The following is a 22,735-nucleotide window of genomic DNA, read 5'->3' as shown; positions in this document are numbered from 1 at the left end:
ACCGAGAGCACAAACAGGGAGGCCCAGCAGATCCCCCTCCTGCTCTCCTTGGCAGGAACCGATCTCCAGGCAGCAGTGAGGATGGAGAACAGACTCCCCCGGGGCCCCAGGCACGAATCCAGGCTGCTGCCGTTCACTTACCCAGGGAGATCAGCTTTCTGTAAGGACAGCTCGCAAACACCTCTGCCAAGATGCAGGGCTGGGAAGCAGACCTTGCCTTCACTTGGGTCTGGGTGAGAAGAGAGGTTGGTGCTGTCCCAACGACAGTCTGCTGTGGCAAAGAAGTGTCGGGAGTCTGCGACAGAGAAGTGTCAGGACGTTAACTGGAGCCATCTTCCCATAGTCACCTCAGTCGGTGTCAGGGGAGCTCTGCACCACTGCCACAACATAAGGCTGGGACCAAATGCTCCATTTAGCCTAAATCTCTAATATTAAGTTAACTGATTAATAACAAGACATTAAACAAATTGTATTTCCAACTCTGTTTAAGCTCTCCCCCAGAGCACTCCATTCACCTCACACAACCCCCTTTCCCCTCCTCCAGCAAAATCCCACAGCTCTTGGCCTCTCCACCGAAGCTCATACTCAAACTTATTTTCAGTAGGAATTTTGTCCAGACACTGCAATTCTGTTCCCGTCAGACTGATTACAATGATGAGCAACAAATGCCTTAAAACAAAGTATTGGCTGTGCTACAAACATGCTTGGGTGGATGGGGTGGGGAGGAACTCTAGAAAGAAGGAGAATTTTAAAACCAGCAGAGCACACTACACATGTATGGAGTTCCTCCTGCATCAACCGATTTCCAGCCTGGAAAACCTGCATGAGAACAAGTCCTGTGGATTCATCCAAATAGCTCCTCTGCATATGTTTGACTCCTTACTGGAGTTCACTCACTTCTTTCAGAACCCGCAGCAATGTTTGGGATTGAGGGGTCAGGGCTTTTTCTTGTTTCCCAAGCATTTGTCGTTCACGGATTCAGCAAGCCTCAGTTTTGGCTAAACAAGGTTCTGCTTTTCTTTTAGCTCCACTTTTCTTTTATAAATGTCTTTGTATGTTCTTTTTAGAGAAGCAAGGCTTCTCTTTCATACAGACACTGCTCATCCTGAGTGCTCTGGATGTGCTGGATAATGCACCCACACGTGAAATTCTGATCACCCAATATGGAAAAACCTCCCACCACTACAAAGGTCACATAAAATTGCTCTCAATCAATATATAAATCAACATTCATTATCAGCTCTACAACCACTCAACACAGAGTTTTGCAAAAAGGCAATGGTGAACATCAGCATCAGACAAAAAGGAGAAGAAACCGGGGAATGGGCCTCATGGTACCCCACAGCACAGCGCGTTTCCGCAGGAGCAGAGGAACAGCAGGGCAGACGCAGAAGGAAAGACAGCACGGTGCAGACCTGCACAACGTGAGCAGGCACCAGTATGTTTTCAGAGGCAGAAACAGAGCTCAACTATGCAGGGTCTCAAAGGGAAGGACATCAATGACATCCAAGTTATGAGAGTTAACATCTGTATGCACGGCATGTTCTCACCTGGCATTTACTGTGGCATCACATCGTATGGACACTACGGATATTTACACCCAAACTGGATTCAAACAGACACGATGGAAAAGGCTCACAAATGGCATAAATTATGCTTTTAGGCACACAGAGGAAATAATAAAGGGATCAACCGAAGATGTTACCCTCACTCCAGACGAGGCGCCAGCCCCCGAAAGTCAGCAGGTCTGTTGGAAGAAGAGGAACATTCTCCTCAACAGTCTGCCACAAAATGGGAGAATGGAGAAGAGAAAAAAAGAAAAAGAAAAAGAAAAAAGAAAAAAGAGAGTGAGCTGAAGACATAGGATATTACAAATACCTATCAATTTTCACAATGTGTGTTTCCTAACTCGTACTAATTTAGCTTTCTCCAGCCCCTGTTCAGCTGAAGGAAGTTTCAGAGATCATACCTGTAATTTGGGGAGAGTGGGAGGAGGGTTACTTTTTTTTTTTTTCTTCCTTAAACGCATTTTTTCCCTCTCTCAGACATATGCTGCATAATTGCAGCTACAGTGTAGATTTTATTGCTAGCATTTAGAAGAGTAAGTGCTCACTGACATGTAAGATGGGAAAGGTTCCTCCCCTGGGGAACCGAACACAGAGACTGATTAAGCGACCGGTAGGTATTTAAGAACATAAAAAATCTTGGCAGATCAGGGCTGCAGTTCTTACTGAACAGGAGTCAGCCCAGGAACAGAGCTAGCCTGCTGCTTTCCAGCAGGGTGTAGCATTGGTGAAGAATAAGTCTTTAAGCTTAGGATTTTTGCACACTTTTTAATAGTAGAAAGGTTGAAAAGCAATCATGGCTTGCTCCACCAGAGGCATGAATGAGGCGCTCCGGTTCCGTCAGACTGAACCAAACCTGGTGGTCCTTGTCCCATCCTGCCTCCCTCCCAAATCCTTTCGTAGAGATTGAAGGGCAGCATATAACCTGCAGTAGCCACCTGATTTCAAGAACCTATCTACAGTTAACAGCAATTAGCACAAAAGACATTGACTGATTGGATTATTTTAATGTTATAAAGACAAAAAGGAGCAAATGAGTTGGCCAAAGCTACGTGATGACTAACAACAAAGCCAGGTCAAGACAGCACAGGTTTGCTTTCGGTCCTATACTCCAGACTGATATACCATGTTATTTCTTCATTTTCGTTAACATTACTGTGGTGATATTAGGAGTATATACAGAAAGAAATAAGAAATAATTAGGATTTCTGTCCTTTAAAAAGCAACAGCAGTGTCCACATGTGGAAGCATTTCAAAAACAGCTTTCTTATTTCAAAGAATAAATACATGGCAAAACTGCCACATGTGGAAGCATTTCAAAAACAGCACAAAAGAATAAATACATGGCAAAACTATTGAAATAACTTACCTAAGAACTGCAGAAATAACCCTTCTATCTTGTAGAAATACAAGCTAACACCCTTCTATCTTGCACCGATAATAAAGAAATTTCCTTTATTTTGTACAAAAAATTGAAAATATTTATAATATTTTGAAATAATTTGTCATCACTATTTAGACTACTAAAGTTATGACCATTATTTTTTGAAGTGGTTAGCTATAAAGCATTTTAAAATTGAAAAAATGCAGCACATTCTCATAAAGAAGTTTATACAAACATAATGAGTCTATTTTTCAAGTAAATCCCAACAGCTAAAGATAACTAAAATGATGCTACAACTTATTTCAGTTGTATTCGATTAGGACATCATTCTACTACTGAATAAGCATACACGTTCACGCATGGAGAGATCAAATCCGAGACTCTGTTGAATCAGAGAAGAAAAATAAAAATCTAACTACGAGGGTCTCTATCATAAAGTCCTATCAATTCTTTACAAAGCTGTCTTGTCCTCCAAACTGTCAACACAACAAAGAAGAAAAATATCAACTTCTTTCTGCAGCTCTGGACAGCCTTGGGAACATCTCATTATAGCAATGAGCTGGGTTGCTAGTGGGTCACACTGTGTTCTAACACGGTCCTTTAGTCTTCATCTTCATTTGTGCTGCAAATAAAAAGCAACGGGTTTGTCTTTGAAGACACCTCCAAGAAATTTCCCTTCCCAGTAGTATCTTTTGAAAATCTGTCAGGTTCAGATACACGGTTGTCTTCTTGCTCCTGTAAAACGCAGCTCGCAGTAGCCAATCCTTCAGGCTGTTCTGAAAGTCTAATTGCAGTGTGCATTTGCTTTTCTAATTCTTCTATCAATTTTCCAGGAACAGACGTAGATTGCAAAGAAACCTTTGGTTTTTCATCACTAACCTCAAACGTCGAAGTGTTTGTGCCCTGCCTTAATCCATTACAGTCAATAAGTGGAGCTGTCCTCTCCTCTTGAAGCGTGCCTTGTAAAGAATTTATTTTCCCATCTTCACTGGTTGAGGACTCTCGCTCGTCTGAATCAGAGCCTTCTGTCTCAGATGATGAAGTACTGCTTGATTCTTCAGACTCACTTGTCTCCGACTCAGAGGAAGGCAGCTGTTGCTTGGAAACTGTGCCAGCAGCATTTAACATGCGCTCTTCCTCTTGTACCAGCACTGCTGCTGCTTCCAGCTCTTCTAGTTCAAACCCTATGTGGGACTTCGTGAGCGTGGTTTTCTGCAAAGATTCAGAGAGTGCAGCCAACTTTTTTGACCTTTAACAAAGAACAAGTTCTATTATTTAACTTTACAGACAGAGCTTTCCCATTTGATAACAAGAACACTAATCTTAAACATTTCTACTATTCGCCTGGTTTGCCAACAACCTTCTTCTTCAATAATAACTGTAAAAGTAGATGCTGCAGAAAAAAAAATAATCAAAAGTATTCATAATTACAATTGTTTTGGGTAACTTTTCCCACAAGGCTAGACCATATCTCACTGAAAGTCTTTGGTGACACTTCCAGAAAAGACACTGCTACTTTGATGTTTCAGCAGTGCCCAGTAAGGGAAACTGAATTTCAGAACAAACCTTTTTCAGGATTGCTGGCTCTAGTAGTGAGCTCTGCGGTATGTGGCTTCCTGGATTAAGCTCATATGCAGCAAAATAATTTTGTTTCACTACCCTTTCAGATATGTCTGTTAAATGCAGATGAACTGATAGAGCATAGCTGATCAGGTCCACCTCAGTGATATATTCTCTTTCTTTCACAGCCAGTAGCTTTATGCACCCATGACAGCAGGAGATGTTCAATACTCTGTCTGCAAATGTGCTTTACCTTTCGCTTATAACTCCGCTGAAATATAACTCAACAAAAGTATCAGGACCTTTTAGACGCTTCAATTAACATTAGACATGTCATTACCATAGACTCAATTATTTTTTTTGCTTCTAAAGGAATTGTATTTAAAAATGGGGGAAGGGAAATTCAATGCAGCTTCTTAAACATTTTACAGTGACAGTGCGACATTTAAAACGCCTCTAATAAAGCAGGCATGCTACGTCAGCTTCAAAACTTTGGTACAGCCATATCCATTCCCTCAAGTGTTTTGAAGTCAGCACATGCTTTACCAGAAAAGTGCATCATGGATTTATAAACAGAGAGAACAAAAAGTAAAAAAGTGCCTTGAAATGGAAGGGGAGGGGGCAAGCAGAGGGGAAACTGGGTATAAAATAACAAACATACATCCTGTTTCTTGTTGTAGAGTTTTGCCTCAGACTATCAATCAACTTTTCACCGCTTCCTGCAACAGCAGGTCTACTATAAATCCTCCAGTAACTGACTGGGTTTCATTTCCTCTGCCAAACCTGCTAACCTGCAAGGCATGACACACTGACACTGGAGCAAGTAGCTGATAATGTAATACATGACTCCTGCGAGGCAAAAGTTAAAGTGCTTGTTCTCTCAGTTGAATGATTTTAAAGATCTTTATATTCTATTTCCCAGGGGGCATAATTACTCAGTATAACACAGACGCTTCAATTTTTTTTTTGCTCCTAAAGGAATTGTATTTAAAAGTGGGGGAAGGGAAATTCATTGCAGCTTCTTACACATTTTAGAGACAGTGCAACATTTAAAAGCTGAACTTGGAATAAAACATATTAAACTTCCTTAGTTCAACCCATAGACTAGAAAAATAAGAAGTGTTTCCCAGAAGTAACTGAAGCAACAGAGAACAATTTGTATTTCTAGGATTTTTAAATGTAAAGCTAAGAATTAAGTCACAACATTATCCTAGAGGTCTCCAATACAAACTCGAGTACCAAATTTTAAAAAAGCTGCTTACTTTACACTACTCTAATTTTTTCTTTTTGTGATGTATTTCCATTTTATTTTTGTCAAGAACTTGAATTTTTCTTGAAAAGTTATGGAGGATTTGAGAAATTGACAACCTAATTGGGAACAAAGAAAGCAGTCTCCCTGCTCCGTAGGGAAAAAGTATGAAAAAGAAGCCAAGTGATAGACAAAAAGGTTCATGAAGCCTTGCAGGTAGGTGGTAACAGAATAACTACCTTGCAGGGGGATCTGTTTCCTGAACACACTGGTGAGAAGCTGGTTTATACCCAGAGTCACAAGAGTTTATAACCCTTTCAGAAAGTATTTTGCTTTGCTTTTGAAACAGTCTCTTTCCTTCCTTCTAACTACAGGCATGTATGCGTGTGCATGTGTCCCCTTCCCCTTTAAGAGTTGTTAATAACATGACGGTATAATCCTTTTTCCTGTCCTATTGCCTGACTGTCCACAAGAATACAATGAGCTCCAAAAGGTAAATGTGCATTGTGACAGAGAACACTGTTTTGTACCCATTTGATATGTAATTCCTTTTAATTTCATTGACAGCCATGAGCAACTAACTATAAGCACAACAATTTCCTCTGGTGATACATCTTCAGCTCCAGTTGCCTCAGTCTCACCTACCTGTTTCACTATCGCCCTTATAAACAGAAAATCAATTTTGAAATTGTCCTCACAACTGTTTGCCCTCACAACTGTTCCATCATGTCTGTCACTTTGTTTCCCAATCCTATAGGTATATTTTGCCTTTTCCCTATTTCTGCTGTTCTAATTTTTCATGCATATTTTTCTGCTAGATAGTCTTTGAAATCACTCCCTTAAAATCATAGATTAGTTTGGGTTGGAAGGGACCTTTAAAGGCCATCTATAGTCCAAGCCCCCTGCCATGAGCAGGGACACCTTCAACTAAATCAGGCCGCTCAGAGCCCCGTCCAACCTGACCTTGGTTGTTTTCAGGGATGGGGCATCCACAGCTTCTCTGGGCAACCTGGGACAGTGTTTCACCACGCTCATTGTAAAACCCTCATTGTAAGACTGAGGCAAAACAGTTGTTGAGTACCTAAGCCTTCTCCTCATCTATTGTTACTAGTTTGCCAGTCTTGATCATCGGGGGAGTACACTTTCTTTGACCTTCCTTTTCTGGCTGACGTATCTGTAGAAGCCCTTATTATTCTGTGTGTCCCTTGCCAAGGTCAGGTCCAGCCGTGCCTTGGCCTTCCTGACCCCGTTCCTACACAACCAGGCACTGTCCCTATACTCTTCCCAGCATACCTGTCCCTGCTCCCACTGTCTGTGCATTTCTTTCTTGCCCTTTAGTTTGACCAGCAGGTCTCAACTCACCCATGCCAGTGTCTTGCCTTCCTTTCCCGATTTTTCACACCTGGGGGATGGAGAGCCCTCACACTTTATGGAAAGCATCCTTAAAGATCTGCCAGCTCTGTTCTGTTCTCTTGTCCCTGAGGGCAATTTCCTAGGGGATCCTATCGACTCACTCCTGGAAGAGCTGGAAGTTTGCTTCCTCTCCTCTTTTACTGCTCTCTTATAGCGCAGTTAACACCTCAAATACAGAAACATGTCAAATAACTGAATCAAGTATTAAGAAGATGTATGGCACCATGTACTTTGTGGCATTAATAAACACTTCACTACTCTCCAGATTACTTAATGCCAAGTGTTAAGGAAGAAAACACACAGTGATACACTAATGTGACTCAACACACATTGTTACTAAATTAGATGTGGTACTACTGACAGATAAAAGAATGGCCTCTCTAAAGCAGCAAGTGCTTGGTCACTCTATACACAAATACATTCTTATCAATGACTTCAAAGAGAGTGAATGAAAAGCCCGGTGCCTAAGAACTACAGATAAACACCTGTCCTACTGGACAACTGTAGCATTCTTAGTCTGAAAACCTTGGGTTAATTCCGAGCGATCAAAACACACTACAAAATAATGACAATAACTGATTTCATAAAACAACTGTGGCTTCAAGTTTCACATTTAGTCCTTTTTCCCAAAAGTTTTCATATAACTACCAAGAGAGGACACGCTTTTTATCTCTATAAAGGATTACAGGAAAAAAAGCTGTTGATTAAACAGCCTGCTCTTCCCCTCTAACAATAACAGCACAAATGGATACTCTGCTTGGATGAGTAAATGCCTGCAAAAGGCCAACAAATCTATCTATCCTCTTAACCTCTACAACTGCCTTCCTTCACCACTCTCACGTAGCGGTCTCGTGGAGCAGTGTGATGGCCAACACCTTGCACAAGGACACAGGCCATGAACCACCAACCAGCACATTTCAGGAAAAGCGAAGGGGTGCGGACTTCACGCAGACCTGCACAACCTTTCTCTTTGCACCATCAATGCCCCAAAGATCACGTTAAGCCAACCACAATAGGAATGTTCTAATAAATCACTAAAAAAACCTACAAGACTATTTCACCTTTTTTTTTTTTTCAGCTGTTAGCCATATCAGGAGTTTGATTTAAACAGCATGAAAAAGTCTCTTTTCAGTTACTTAGATTTCTTAGTAGGCTAAGTGTTTCCTCACAGCTTTCACTCTGGCCACCAAGTGTCTTCCAGGGGGAAAAAAAAAAAAAAAAGGACAGTCTACACAGCTTGACATTTCAATATGAGAAACAAATTCAAACTGTCACGCTCTTGACAAATTTATATGTAAAAGCAGAAAACTCCACTCCCCAACTTTCCAATCTTCTATTAAAAGAAAAAAAGAAAAAGGAACACTCAAAGAACAGCTGGGTGTTTTTTTCCTCCCCCTGTGTAAGGGACTAACAGAATTACAATTAGCTATCAGTCCATCTTGTTTAAGGCAATTATCTAATTTCAAGGAGAACTGAGTTTCAGGAGTGCATTTCACATCAGCCTTAAGAAAAAGGCGGCAGCACTCCCTGGACAAAAAACAAGGCAAACAGAATAAAAATCAGAGCATGGAAATGCTTTCAATGGGAGAGCGTGGGTCTCTGAGCTAATGATTTCCCTAGCTGAAAGATAAGCAACAATTCAGGAAACAAAACTGAGACACCAGAAATGAGATACCATGTATTAGAGACTTGTAGTAAGCAGGTCCTGCTGTTTCCAGAATCTTGAGTAGTGTTTTAGAGATTAGACAGCAAATAATTTAATTTTTCAAGTATGATTAATGGAATCGCATGATTACTTTAAGACATGCTCATTCAGTATGCACATTTGCAGTAATGATATCTTATTATTATGGTAATAGTGTTCTTACATAAACATGCATAATAGGCTTTAAAGGTGCTACACATGATAATTATTAGTTATCAAGATGTCAGTTGTTTAAGGAAAATGTTTAATTACAAGTTAAACTGATCAGATGCATGTTTTGTTTAATGTATAGCTTTGAGGAACAGATAACAACAGAGGCATCTCAGGTCTTGTCCATGCAGTCTGGAATTAAAATTTCAAGACAGAACTACTGTACCTTGTCTAGGCAGCAGGAGAGTTTCTCCATGCTCTAGAAGAAGAAAAAAATCTTTTTCCACTGGTCTCAGATTATAAGAGAGTAAAACTGGGGTGAAAAGGACAAAGAATCAAAGGAGATTTCACAAATGAACAAGAGATGGATAAAAAGAGGGGGAAAAAAAAAGGATTATGGCAACAGGAAAGTGAATCACTACAGGTTTACAGCAAAGCCCACCTGTGGCAGCATGAGAAGAAGCAATGGGGATAAAGACCAACTGCAGTGCTGAGACACAAGTAGCAGCCGGGGTGGGAGGGAAGCAGGACACAACTCCAGTTACAGACTAATGCTCCTGTGAGCTCCAGTTATACCTTCTGTTCCAAGGAGTAAAAAGGGCACTAGAATCTGATGAATAAAGATAGCTGTTAGCTTCAGAACATGAAGCTACTAGAAGAAGATCTCATAGAAGACATACATTAGGGATTTGATTGTTTCCAAGGAAGATTTAACATAAGCTGGAAGGAAAGAGAGAAGTCAACCTAGCCACAGAAAGTAAAAAAATAAATGCAGAACTTGGGGGGATACATCCAGCCACAAAATCCTCTAATTTTTCCGAAAACTTAAAATAAAAATAACTAATTATGCTTTGTTGTTGGGCTGGGGGTTTTTTTGCTATAATTTTTTGTGAGGGCTGGAGCACCTCTCCTATGAAGACAGGCTGAGAGAGCTGGGATTGTTCAGCCTGAAGAGGAGAAGGCTTCGGGGAGACCTTAGTGTGGCCTTCCAGTCCCTAAAGGGCCTACAGGAGAGCTGGGGAAGCACTTTTTACAGGGGCATGTAGTGATAGGATGAGGGGGAATGGCTTTAAACTGGAAGAAGGGAGATTTAGATTAGATATTAGGAACAAATTCTTCACTCTGAGGGTGGTGAGACACTGGAACAGGTTGCCCTGAGAAGCTGTGGCTGCCCCATCCCTGGAGGTGTTCAAGGCCAGGTTGGACGGGGCTTGGAGCAACGTGGTCTAGCGGGAGGTGTCCCTGCCCAGGGCAGGGGGGTGGAACTAGATGATCTTTAAGGTCCCTTCCAACCTAAACCATTCTGAGATGCTATAAAATGTCCACCAGTCAGAAAGAGCGCTACAAAAGGAAAAGGTTTAAAAAGTGTTAACGGGCCAGACCTTTCCATCTGCCTGGTACTTGCCTTATATCCAATTGTCTTGCTTTAGCAGTTATGTTAAAACAAAAAAGAAACAACAAAACACAAACAAACAAACAACTCAAAGAGAACTTGAAAATACGAAAATCAGCATTCTGCTCCTCATTCTGTATGATGGGCAGCATTGCATACTCTATCATGGCACAGGAGTTACATATCTAAAACACTGTCCAGAGTATTTATTCCCATGTTTGCAAACAGTCACACTGGCAGCACAGCCTTTCCGAGCAGGAGTCAGTAACATTTCACTGTGGAATGGAAAGGGACTTTTCTTGTACAGGCACAAGCTCTAGCTTGCTTTTGTTTTTGTAAACAATAGAAGGATTATTTCTACTGCCTCCTAAGTTTGGTTTTGCATTTCACAGATGTATACAAACATGTACTTTTCTGGAGTACATAGCACAAACTAGGTGTAAGATGTGGCAAAACACAACTATACGGCAACAGAATGTTCTTATTATCTACCCCTGCTCAATCACAACCAAGTCACCGTACAGTGCACAAGTGCTGTCCAGGCAGATTGAGCTACTCTTGCCCAAGCACAACACAGAAGCAACAAAGCATGGGAACCCATATATCAAAACCATTGACAACAGCTTTGGTTACCAGCCTGGTGTTTGAATGTGCTGTAACTGGTCTTGGAACCAAGCTGGAAACTAACTCATCTTGGAACCAACTAAACTCTTGTTATATTATGCTGTTCAAATGTGGTTAGGGCCTATTCGCTGTGTTACAATGGGAATCAGTCCTCTGTGCTAGCAATGCCCTAACTTGGCTGTACAAGGCTGACGAGCCCTAATTTAATTGTAAAACACTTTACATTAATTATCTTTAAGCCTTACAGGCAAGATAAACAAGTCTCAAAGAAACAGTAGATACTTCAAGCGCAGACGTGCCTTTGCAGTGTCATAGGTTCCACCAAATCTGAAAATGAGCCTGTCTCATTGCCAAGCAGCCATCCCCTGGTAGGCCTGCAATTCCTTGAGATGCATTCAAATACAAACTAGCAGCATGCTGTGCCAGGCAGTGGGGCTGACAAATATAAAAAAGGCAGTTATTTAACTTATCTCCACTCAACAGGAACTCTGGACACATAGGATCCATCTAACAGTAAAGCCGCTGCATTAAGCAAAAGGTTTTCTGTCTGCTGGATCACAAGGTGTTCCCAACTGCCTTAATTTTATACATTTACTGTATGAGAAGCTACCAAGTTTAAGGAGAAAGTGTCAGTCTATATTTAAAGTACCTTTCTCAACAAGGCCTGGCAAAGCTCAAACTTACGAGAGAAAGTTTAAGAGATACCCTCTTTCTTAGATAAAAGAGATAAGATAACAAGCAATACAAACAGCCAAGACCATAACCACTTTAAACATGTTCAAAATTACATACCTGGCAGCATTGCTTACAATTTCCCACAATTATTCTTTTAGCCGGAGGCATCGTAAATATTAAGACAATTCTAGAGTTAATATATCTCAGAGATCACCAGATATTATCCCAAAGTAGAGCCTCAGCCGTTCAGGTATAGAGAATGTGTAAATTTAGTATCTGCAAGACATTGAAATGTCAGTTAAACTATTAGGGATAATGAAATCTTCTGCCTTGCCACAAGACTGGTTGAGGACAGGCTGCAATAGGACGTAACTGATGTTCCTGCATGGACTGTCACTGGTGAACAAAAGGGCACCTGCAAAAGAGCCAGACTCTCCAGACCCTTCAGATCATCTTATTTTTCCCCTGCCCAGAGTGGTTCCTGCTGGACTTCATCCATCACTGTCTTCCAGCCCAAGCCTTATCTGTCCAGAAACAAGGAGTATGAAGAGACATTGTTCGATGTTCAGTCCCTTGATAATGCCAACATTAACTTCCCACAGGAGCTCTGTCATGATCTTGATGAAAATTAATATCCCTATGGCACTAAGTCTACTGCTTAAGCTCCCTTGAAGCAGAAGACTCAACAAGTTACAGTCAAACATGGTATCAAAAGATAAGAAAGTAAGCTCATACAAGAATGACACAGCCGACAAAGCACCCAACTATTATTATATATACTTGAGAAGAAAATAGATGGTTCTTCAATCTAAAATTCAGATGTCAGCTTCTATCTAGTCCTGCTTGAGCAACCAAACTGGTGACCTTTGACAAAAGTCTCTTAAAGCTGATAATTGAGCTCATCCTGGACACTGGCGGTGTTCCACTGGAACAGCATATTCTGACACCCAGGGGTGGAGGATAAAGTGCCAGAGAGACCTCATACTCTTGGACTACACTAACATATCTTAAACTCCGGGGCTTTAGACCAACAGTAGCATGCTTCGTTCAGAAAGGCAACTAACAAAGTCAAACATCCCTCCACACTTGACATACGATTTCAAACAGCTAGAAAGTAAAAAAATAATACAATGATGTAATTCTTATGACACAGAATTGAAAGACAATTTGTTTTTAATAAAATATTCAAGACACAAGAGCCTAGGTTTGATCAACCCAGACTGGTAAAACATAGAAGCAATAACGATGATGGCGTTGAATGAAAAAACAGACTTCATTAATGTAGAAACCTTTAAAGTCAACATGCACAAAAAAGCACAAACGGTCAAACAATGAGATTAGATAACAAAAAATTCCTCCACTTTAGGAAAAGAATCCTTAAAATTTCACATGTAGCTGCAATAATAAGAAACTCATCACACTAAATGCACCATCCATTTGCCAAAACTACCCTTTTAAAAGTCACAGGTTACAAAAGAACATGAGCCTGAGAATCTGCCTGGAGATAAGAGACTAAGACTCAATTACACCTTTTAGCATGTGTTTTATATGAGATGCCATATTTCATCATTTTTTATTTCACTTTCAAGGTTATTCCTAATGAGTGCTTCAAGTTATACAGTCATCAATGACCTTCAACCATAGTGAAATAGTTTTGAAAAAGCAAGCTCAGAATCAGTGAACAAAATTACTCCAAATTAAGCTCTGAAAGAAATTCATAGCAGAAAGCCCATAGTCTTGGTAAATGTTAACAGATAGCAACAACTACTTTGCACATCTGCACATGCTAATTTTTTCACAGACTATGACAACGAACCAAACTTTACACTGGTTTTATTGCAAAGTACCTTATACACACCTTTACCGCAATTCTGCACAAGCTTGGGGAAACCACACAGATTTTATTTCATCCAGCTCTGGGAACACAACTATTCTATACAGTGAAACATGGCTAAAACTTACCAAACACTACCATGAAATTTAAGGCATGAAGTGAAAAAGAAAATACACACAGTATCTGAACCACAGGGCAACCCTTTCGTGGAGACAAAAGGCACTCATTCAGAAGAACACAGACAATATTCTTTTACACTTGCACGACGCACAGAAAATACCATAGGTTCCTAATAAACAGAAAAGTCCAAAATCTATTTTACATCTTTTTTAAAAAAACGGCACCTTTATCCACAGAATTCCATATTGTATCAGTTAAACAGAAAGATGAATATGCAACATTTACTAAATCACTTTCCAGCCTTTACTAGCTGGTTAGCTCATCATAACCCTACCCGGCTTACGAGATCTGAAAGAATCACAGAATAGGTAGTACAATTAACACCCAGTGAGATAAACACAAACAAAACATTTCAACAGTTTCATGTGCTTAGTTTATTGCACATTTTTATAGTAAGAGGCAAAACAAATAAATAACTCCATTAAAATCTCATTAGCTCTGATCAATGACTACGGAAGATAATATAAGAACAAAGCTGAGTTTAATTTGTTAGTGAAGAAGAAACAGGACCGTTTTCTTCAGGACTCAGGTAAAAATTGACTTAAACTTTAACTAATCTTCTACGTTATCCGCAGCAAAAGAAAGACAGATGAGTATAAACACAATAGAAATGATGCAACATTTGTTCACATGATTTAGTCCTAGATTAACCACTGGCTTCACAGGAAAGAAACAAACCATCTCCACAATGCAACACTAAAGACTGCTTAATTTCTACACCTCCTTATGAAAAACCAGCTGCTAAAATAAAATGTGCTCAGTCTGTTCAAGATATTTTATGCAACTGCAGGTACGAATTCATTCTTTCCATTTCTCAAGAGAATGGATTCTGATTTTTAGCCTAAATAACTTAGGTTTACACAGCTATACTGTCCATGTCTATACTTACTGTTAATTATTTCCTAACAACTCTTGGAAATACCAGGCAACTTCAATCAAATTTAGGAGCAACTAGAGGTTAAAACAGATCTTTAAATTCCTACATATTTCATGAAAATAAGCAGACGTAGATAAAAAATAATGACCCTCACAAGAAGAGGCCGACAGAACACTGCTATGGTGTATTTGCTTGGTAGGAGACCACAGCATGCATATACCAACCAGCATATCACATGCTCTCTCTTGCCTGGTGGAGGTGTCAAAGGATGCGGTGAAGAGTTTAGGGCACAAGGGTTGGGTTTGTAGGAAGTTTACAGAATCTTTTTTTTCCTCCCTCCCTTGTAGACATCAGACAAAGTGGAAACTGGAAAAGTGTTCACCGTTCACCAAATCTTTATCTTAAATGTAGGAAAACCACACTACAAAAAGGGAGCACTGGGTTCAAAAAGTAGTCTGGAAAATACATCTCACCATAAGCAAGATGCCACCACTTTAAACTGACAGGATTAGAAGAGCAGAAATCCAGCATAAAGAGAACACTTTTGACAAGAGAAACCCACCACTTATCTTCAGGTGACAGAAAGCAGTCCTGCACCCTATAACAATGGCTGATGTGGAAGAATCCAGTGGGTTTAAGGGGAACATAAAATGCTTTCATCTTGAAATTCCGGCTTTTAAAGGGCATGACATGAATTCTGAAACTAAGAGAGTTTCAGAACTAAGAGAAACTAAGATGTACTTACACTGCAATCCAACTTGCAGTCTTGTAAACATGAACTGCTATCTACATAGCTTAAAGTATTACAGTTTGTTAACCATAAATCAAATATAAAACACAGCACCATCGTTTCAATTTAAGTGACTGCTTTTATGTTAATAAGTCTGAATATTTCAAGTGACTTTTCCTCCATATTTATTCTGGAATTCCACAGTGCTGCTTTCATAATGAATCTAAATACTGCATGAGCTGAACTTCACATTTATAAATATTTTAAAAATAGATTAAGCTTTCCAATATAACATCTTACTTTCATTACTTGGTCTTTTTGATAAGTTGAAACCAAACATATCATGGATTATAAAAGAAATCAAGTACAGCTTACTTATGTAGATGATACTATGAAAATATTCATAAGAGAAAACAGAATTAATATTGGACTACAAAAAGAAACTGAACAGTATTTATATGTTTTAAGAATACTTTAACTGAACTTAGAAGCAGCTCAGTGTTGCCAAAATAGCTTCAGTAAGTTGCAGCCAGTCCAAACATTTAACAATGGCACAGCTTCCAAAGTTACATATGATAAATACAAATAATGAAAGATGAATAGATAACTCACCACAAAACAGATGCAGAGAAAGGCACAGATTTTATAATGTGACAGTTAAGTACTGGCTGCATTACAGAAATGGAGTGCTGACAATTCTTCTACATTAGCCCCATCTCTCTCAAATTTCTTAACTGCCATTACCTAGAATTTGGTCTTCAGCATCTAGGAGATACCCCTCCTAACACTCCAAATTATACAATTGGTATTGCAATATGGGAATGAAAGGTACTCACACAAAGCAGTGCAGAAGATTTGAATTTTAGTGCTAGTAAAGTCACATTATTACAAAAATAACAAGAACAACAATGACAACAGACAAGCTTAAAGGCACAATTGCAAACTCATTACTCCAACATGATCCTAGCCCTCTACAATGAAATGTATCCACCAAACAGAAGTCCTAGTGAGGTCAATCAGAGTTTTAACTCTGACACTACTCAGTTCCTTCCAACTGACACCCATAACACTTGAAGGAGAAACACCACCTGTAGCCTTCCCACTCACAGTCCATTCTCAACTCACACAATCTAAACATAAAAAGACACCAAATCTGAGCATCTTGCAAATTCCTGGCAGGAAAGCAGATTTTTCCAAGAGCCTAAACTGAACAGCCTGCTCCCATCTACCCCCCACACTCCGGTGTGTTTGTAGGGCACTGCATATCAGATGCTCTAGAGCATGATCATGCCTCTTGTGAATAATAATAATTAATTATAATAATACCACCACACCCCACTGAATTGGCTGCAGATCTGGCTTCCGGATCATGACAGGGAAACTTGTAGGCCATGCACGCAGCATCACGTAGCTGACCCACACTGCCCAGTTCTCGCAGGAAGAGTTCCCAGGGAACAGCGGGGAGCGGGTGTTACGCCACAGACTAAAATTATCACCTCATTCAGAATTTTTTTTCTCTCTCTCTCATTCTACCTCTCTTCTGCCTTGAGATTTATGGGACAATCATTGCAAGGGGCAGGGGCAGGTGGAAGAGACCAAGCTAGCTACTGTCAAGGTAGGAAACAAACCGAGAAGACGTTATCAGCCTGCAGATCGGCTTCCCACTTTGATCACAGCTGCACACTCCACCTGCTTAGGAAGGCAACAGCTACACAAGCTCATCCTTCCCCTAGTCAAAACAGAAGGAGAGTCAGCTGAGATGTGCTGACTGAAAAGACATGACACAGATCACTGACCCTTCTGTAGGCAGATAGGAACTGCCTCCCAACAACTTTGGAAAATCAAAGCAGTAGCCTCAGGGGGAAAAAAATGGCTTTCTTCTTTGCCTTCTCTACCCACAGCAAGGTGCATTCAGACACAGCCTGAAGGAATATGAGCTATAGAAAAGCGATGGAATAAATAGAAAAAAAAAACAACAGAGGAAAGGAGAGGAAAAACATCAAAGGAAACTGCAGCTAGCAGCTGGGAGGAGAGATTAAATCCCTTGTTAAAAATCCATGTTTTACAGGGCTTGCTAAACCATATATAAAGGGGAACTTCTGGTATTATATCCACCTGCATATCAACTTTTTCAGCCTTCAGGGCAAACAGTGTTTTGCTTTAAGCCTCTTAAGTCAGTATATTACATTACTTGGGTATTGTTATTTACAAAGTGGTCTATGTGCACCCACAGCTCCACAGACAACTGAAGTGACAGCTCAGGCCTTAGATAAGATGCAACATTTAATGAGAGGCATGGCAGCTCAAGACGACAGTAAACAAAAAGAAACTGTATTAAAAACATGCATCAAAACAGTGAAAGAGGAGAAATATATAAATAATGTGCTTGCAAATTATTAGTTACTATTTTTAAATCAAAGAACTGTGATCTAAGGATTAAGAGCAGATGCCTTGGGATGAAAATAAATAAATCTGCGTTCTCTACCAAATTCAGGCACCAACAGCCAACGTACTCTTTGATAAATTGGCAAACCCTTATCTAAGTTCTAAGGAAAATGATACCATTTCCTCTTGCAAGGCTAGAAAACGCTGTTTTAGTACCATAATAAATTGCACAGAATCTCAGACACTTTCTGCATCAGACCCATAGCTAGTGTTCAAATCATAAGGGGTTTTTTTAGAGCTGTGCTATCTTGATGGAAACAAATAAGACAGTACAGAATTACCCCAAAACCTGGGAGAATGAGCCAACTCCTAATTACTCTTCACTAGAAAAATGTGAAAACTTCTTGCTGTCTGATTTTTTTCCTGTTTCCTGTTCAACTAGATGGATTTTATTTGTAATTCTTTTTTGTTATACTACACAATGGCTAAAACCCAAAATCTCTGTCCCATCATACTTGCAGACAAGTCCAAATCAACTTTTAACATTCTTCCCAATGAACTACTGAGTTTATTCAGTCTCTCACCCTAACATAGGTCATTCAGACACGTATGTTCATGGAACATTTTTTCCCCCTAATTATCTCCATTTTTCAACATCTTTTTGACTAGTCACTAGAATTAGCCTGTATTTCAGCACAGTCTCACAAACGATGCATTCTAAGGTCATGCCACTTACTTCGAAACGATACTACTCTGCTTCTTCAGCTGAACATTGCACTCCCCCTCTTACCTCCTCTGAGATAAATAGGTGCTCAGGTTCAAACTGTTCTCAAGCATGACCCAACCTACCTTTCTGGAGCTGCTGCCCTCAACTGTCTTATATTCTCCAATTCGTAACTATGAACTACAATCTTTTATTGTGAATGTGCCATCTTATACTTGATTGTATTTAAATGCATGTTCAGATACATACATATTGCCAATCTGGGTCAGCCTGTGCAATTCATTTTCTACCTTTAAATAAATAACATTTAATGTCACCAAATTTTTTATCTAAAAGGACAAATACTGGACAGTAATCAGACAAAAACTGTGAAAATAATGGATGATCTTAACTTTGTAAAGCAACAAAAACCTATCTGTCTTTTCCCAGGGTTGTTGGTTTTGTTTTGTTTTTTTCCATTTTCCATTTTCCAGTATTTCCTAGAACACTGACATATTAGTAGCTCCTACAGTTGGTGGTATGTAAACTGAAAAATGCATAAAATGAACCTCAAAGAGCCTGCAAACAGACCATTTGAAGTGGCCACTCCCATTATTGGTAAAACTTGAAAACCAGCTGGGACACCTGAAAGTTAATACGCCACTACAGGCCACTAAAGAAGTGAACGAAAAGCGAACCTAATGCAGCATGATTACTCAAAACAGTAAGCAAATGTAGTGCTGCATGCTGAACTAGCTGCCAGCAATAGTAATGCCAGCACGTAAAGCCTGCTAAGAAGGAATTACAATGACTGGGGATTGTAGTCATGAGCTACTATAGCAAGTCATCGCAGGACAATAAGGGTGAAGCCTATGTAACCAGATAAAACACAGCTTTCTTACTGTGTTCATGGAAAAGGTGTGATCATAAGCAGCACCAAGATTTTTTGGTTTATGCCTTGTACCTGTATGACTCTTATTAAGTCAAAACAACAAAGGAAAGAATAGCCTTCAAACTGAAAATCTCAAAAATCCAACAAGTTGTTTTATTTTGCAGGGGGTGCGGGGGCACGGAATTAAGTGGCTTCAGTGTATCCACAATGACAATACCATTAAAGAAGTATAGTGAAAAATACAATCCTCTAACTATGCAATAGATCAAAAGAAGGGATTTTGCGATGGTGGCAATGGGCTTGTTACACTACCTGATAAATAACATAACTGGCTACATCAGAACATACGCTAAAAGCATATGCTAATGGCAAGACCGCTTTCAAAGCAGCAACGTGAAAGCAATTTGGCTTTTCTCTGCACCACCTACTTTGAATACTGGAGTTTTTATCAAACCTGAAATTACCGCAGCCTTCACTAAGCTACGGTTAACTTGGGCAGCAATGAAGGTAAAGTAAAATCTAAACTACAACTGAAGCAGAGTACAGTTGACCATGAAACTGTAATGTACATAAAATACAATACTACGAAGTGTATTCTTCCTAAGGTCTTAACTGTATGAAGTGCTTTAAACATGCTGTACAAATCAGTTGAATCCCACAGAGCCAAGAAGCAGGACTTTCATCGACAATATATTACTGCTTATGCCTTCGTTCTTCTGAATCATGGCTACTGAATCCAAGAGGTTAACAGCTGAAAATTAGCATATTCCTCTAACATTTGAGAATGCTTTAAAGCATTGATTGCTTTTTCTTATCTGTTCATACATTCCCTCCTCCTCCCATTACAGATCAAAAATTTAATAAAGTAACATGTTAGTAGTACACCATTTGAAAACCTTTTAGGATTGTTTTGTTCCTGAATCCTCCTGTTAATACTTTCATAGTAGAGGTGCACAGTCAACAACAGTTACTCTTTACTCTATTCACCCCTCATTTAGAAGTACAGTCCTGAGTTTCAGATGTTACAGTTGAGTCATTCCTAGGAACATGGCAATGCCACAAACAGCGAACAGGAACTTCATAAATATCAACCCTACAAGCAGCCAAAAAGCAAAGACCAAAAGATTTTCAAAAGGATCTTTTTCCTCTTTTCAAGTATTTTGAGCTTTACAAAACCCTAAACTGCCAAAGAAAACAAAAATGCCAAGAAGAAACAGCTGCAAAAATGGCACAATCAAAATAGTTTCTAACACTTTGAAACACTTTTCAAAGTTTTCCAGATCTTGGCAAATAATAACCATCTCAAATTTCCTAAGTTTGCAGATAGAGGATCAGTTTCACAAATAATTTTAACATACAATTTAAATATATGTCAAAATTCTGTTTACAGTAATCTAAAGATGCTAATATTTGACCACAGAAGCTTAAAGATGTTATATGTTACAAAATATTTTACCAAATCTAGCAAAAGCTTAAGGTAATTCTTTCAGGAAGGCTGCAAGACACGACCTGTTCTCAAATGCTTTTTGCCCTACAAGCAAAGGGTGAGCTGCTACATGTTAACAACATACAAGGATAATAAATAAGATGCTCTATAGACGAGAGAACAATGTTAATTAATAACAGACCTATACAGCTATGCAAATACTTACACGAAATGAAGAGAGGGCTTTGAAGATTGTGTGGTACAGTGTGTTTAAATGGGCACAACAGTAGTCAAACTATCAGCATGACTGATTATCAAATGTATGCTTTGAAAAAGTGTTAGTAAGCTGTCTTATACATTTAAACCTGGTCTTTTTTGCAAATGTAAAGAGATAATGACTCGTAAAATAAATTTTTAAAGTTAGTTAAAGCCAAGAAAGAGGTCAGAATGAACATAAAGAAATCTTCCCTCTACCAAACTTTAACCAATGCACTGGACTGGAACTATGATGCTGAAGGTTGAGTTCCTTGCTCGCTTGTGCATTTTATGATCTGACGTTACACAGGCAGTAAAAATCCTAAATGTCACAGATCTTATTATTTTTCTGAGACACTTGGGCTCCCTAATGCCTTTGCAACATCAGGCCTTAACACTTCAGGGCCACGTTACACTATATTGGTTAAAACAGTAATTCAGAAAACCTGGGGAAAAGAAAAGGAGGGCTGAACAATCACAGTCAATCTCATCACCTCAATAACATGCTGTGAATGTAATTAATCCTACATTTATTTAGAGAACTTCACACCCTACACATAAAGCAGCAACTCCCTGCTGGCTTCAGACTAGGTAATTATGTTGTAACAAGGACTAGGTTTCGATTATAACAAAGAGATGAAAAGGAAAACAGACCTATGAAGCTAGCCTATCTTTCAGCATATGCCTCACCTGCAAATCAAGAGAAGCAAATATAACATGCTTAGGAATATCTGACTTAGCTTTAATTTGGTTAGTTCCAGTAAAGACAGCAGCTTCTACAGAGACTGGTTTTTACTTTAAAGCAAGAGTCCATGCTTGAACTGGCACGTTACACCTACAGTCACCAAAATTAGCAAGATTATATTTGTCTTAGGTTGAGGAGCACATACACTTATACTTGAAGGTGTGACTACAGAGCACGCATACATTAAAGCAGCCTATATACCTCTATTAAAAAAAAAAAATCAAGCTGCAGACACTGTTCCACAGGACACACCGAGGCAATTTAACAGCTCATGTCTTAACAGACAGATCTCCTCAACTGCGCAAGTTGAAGCTACTACAATACACAACACAAATAACGATTGTGTATTTTTTTGGTAATAAAACAGATCATGAATAAAAGGTGAGATGGTAAGTTAAAAAGTAGACAAATAGTGATAATGAAAAATATAATACAAATCACATGGGATCAAACACCTCGTTCTCCCGCATTCCTCATACCCATAAAACTCTGAGAAGTATACCACTATGCAACTGTGTCTATGTAAGTGTAGGAACCCCTGGAAAACTGCCAGGGACACTCACAGCTTCACCTCCAATTCAGGAGCACAGAAAATACACATTTACTGATACTAAAGTGGTACATGTTTAAAACAAAACATGTATTTAAATGTTAGATAAAAATATTTTAAATTGGCATGGGCTCAATTGTTCTCGTATGCAGGGATGCAGCATGCACTTCACCGCCTGCCCGGGCACGGACTCCTAGGAAGTCCTTCAGCCCTCCACCTCACCACTCATGTTCCGGCCAGCAGGCATCTGAGCTACCAGAGGGCACCTAAGTACAACAGTGGACAACAAAAAGAAACGTGAAGAGACTGGCACAAAGGGGAATACACAACACTGGAGAAAGACATCAGGCTACACAACAGAACCTCAGCACAGCAAGAGTATGTGGGTAAACTACTCTGACTTCTATAAAGGACACAACTCCTATGGGGGTCACAGACAC

General features: G+C 39.5%; 1 protein-coding gene across 1 annotated transcript in view; it reads right to left on the bottom strand.

The window, feature by feature from the left end:
* Positions 1 to 3,549: 3,549 nt before the first annotated feature.
* The window catches only part of SHQ1 (SHQ1, H/ACA ribonucleoprotein assembly factor), a 52,870-nt gene continuing 33,684 nt past the window's right edge, over positions 3,550 to 22,735 (bottom strand). Inside the window, exon 11 of the mRNA XM_009883570.1 lies at positions 3,550 to 4,198. Coding sequence (XP_009881872.1) covers positions 3,550 to 4,198 — 649 coding nt within the window. The remainder of the gene's footprint in view (positions 4,199 to 22,735) is intronic.

This window comes from Charadrius vociferus, unplaced genomic scaffold (assembly GCF_000708025.1).
Source record: "Charadrius vociferus isolate BGI_N301 unplaced genomic scaffold, ASM70802v2 scaffold324, whole genome shotgun sequence".
Taxonomy (NCBI): Eukaryota; Metazoa; Chordata; class Aves; order Charadriiformes; family Charadriidae; genus Charadrius; species Charadrius vociferus.
The sequence above is the reverse complement of the archived record's forward strand: the minus strand, read 5'-3'. Positions and strand labels throughout refer to the sequence as shown.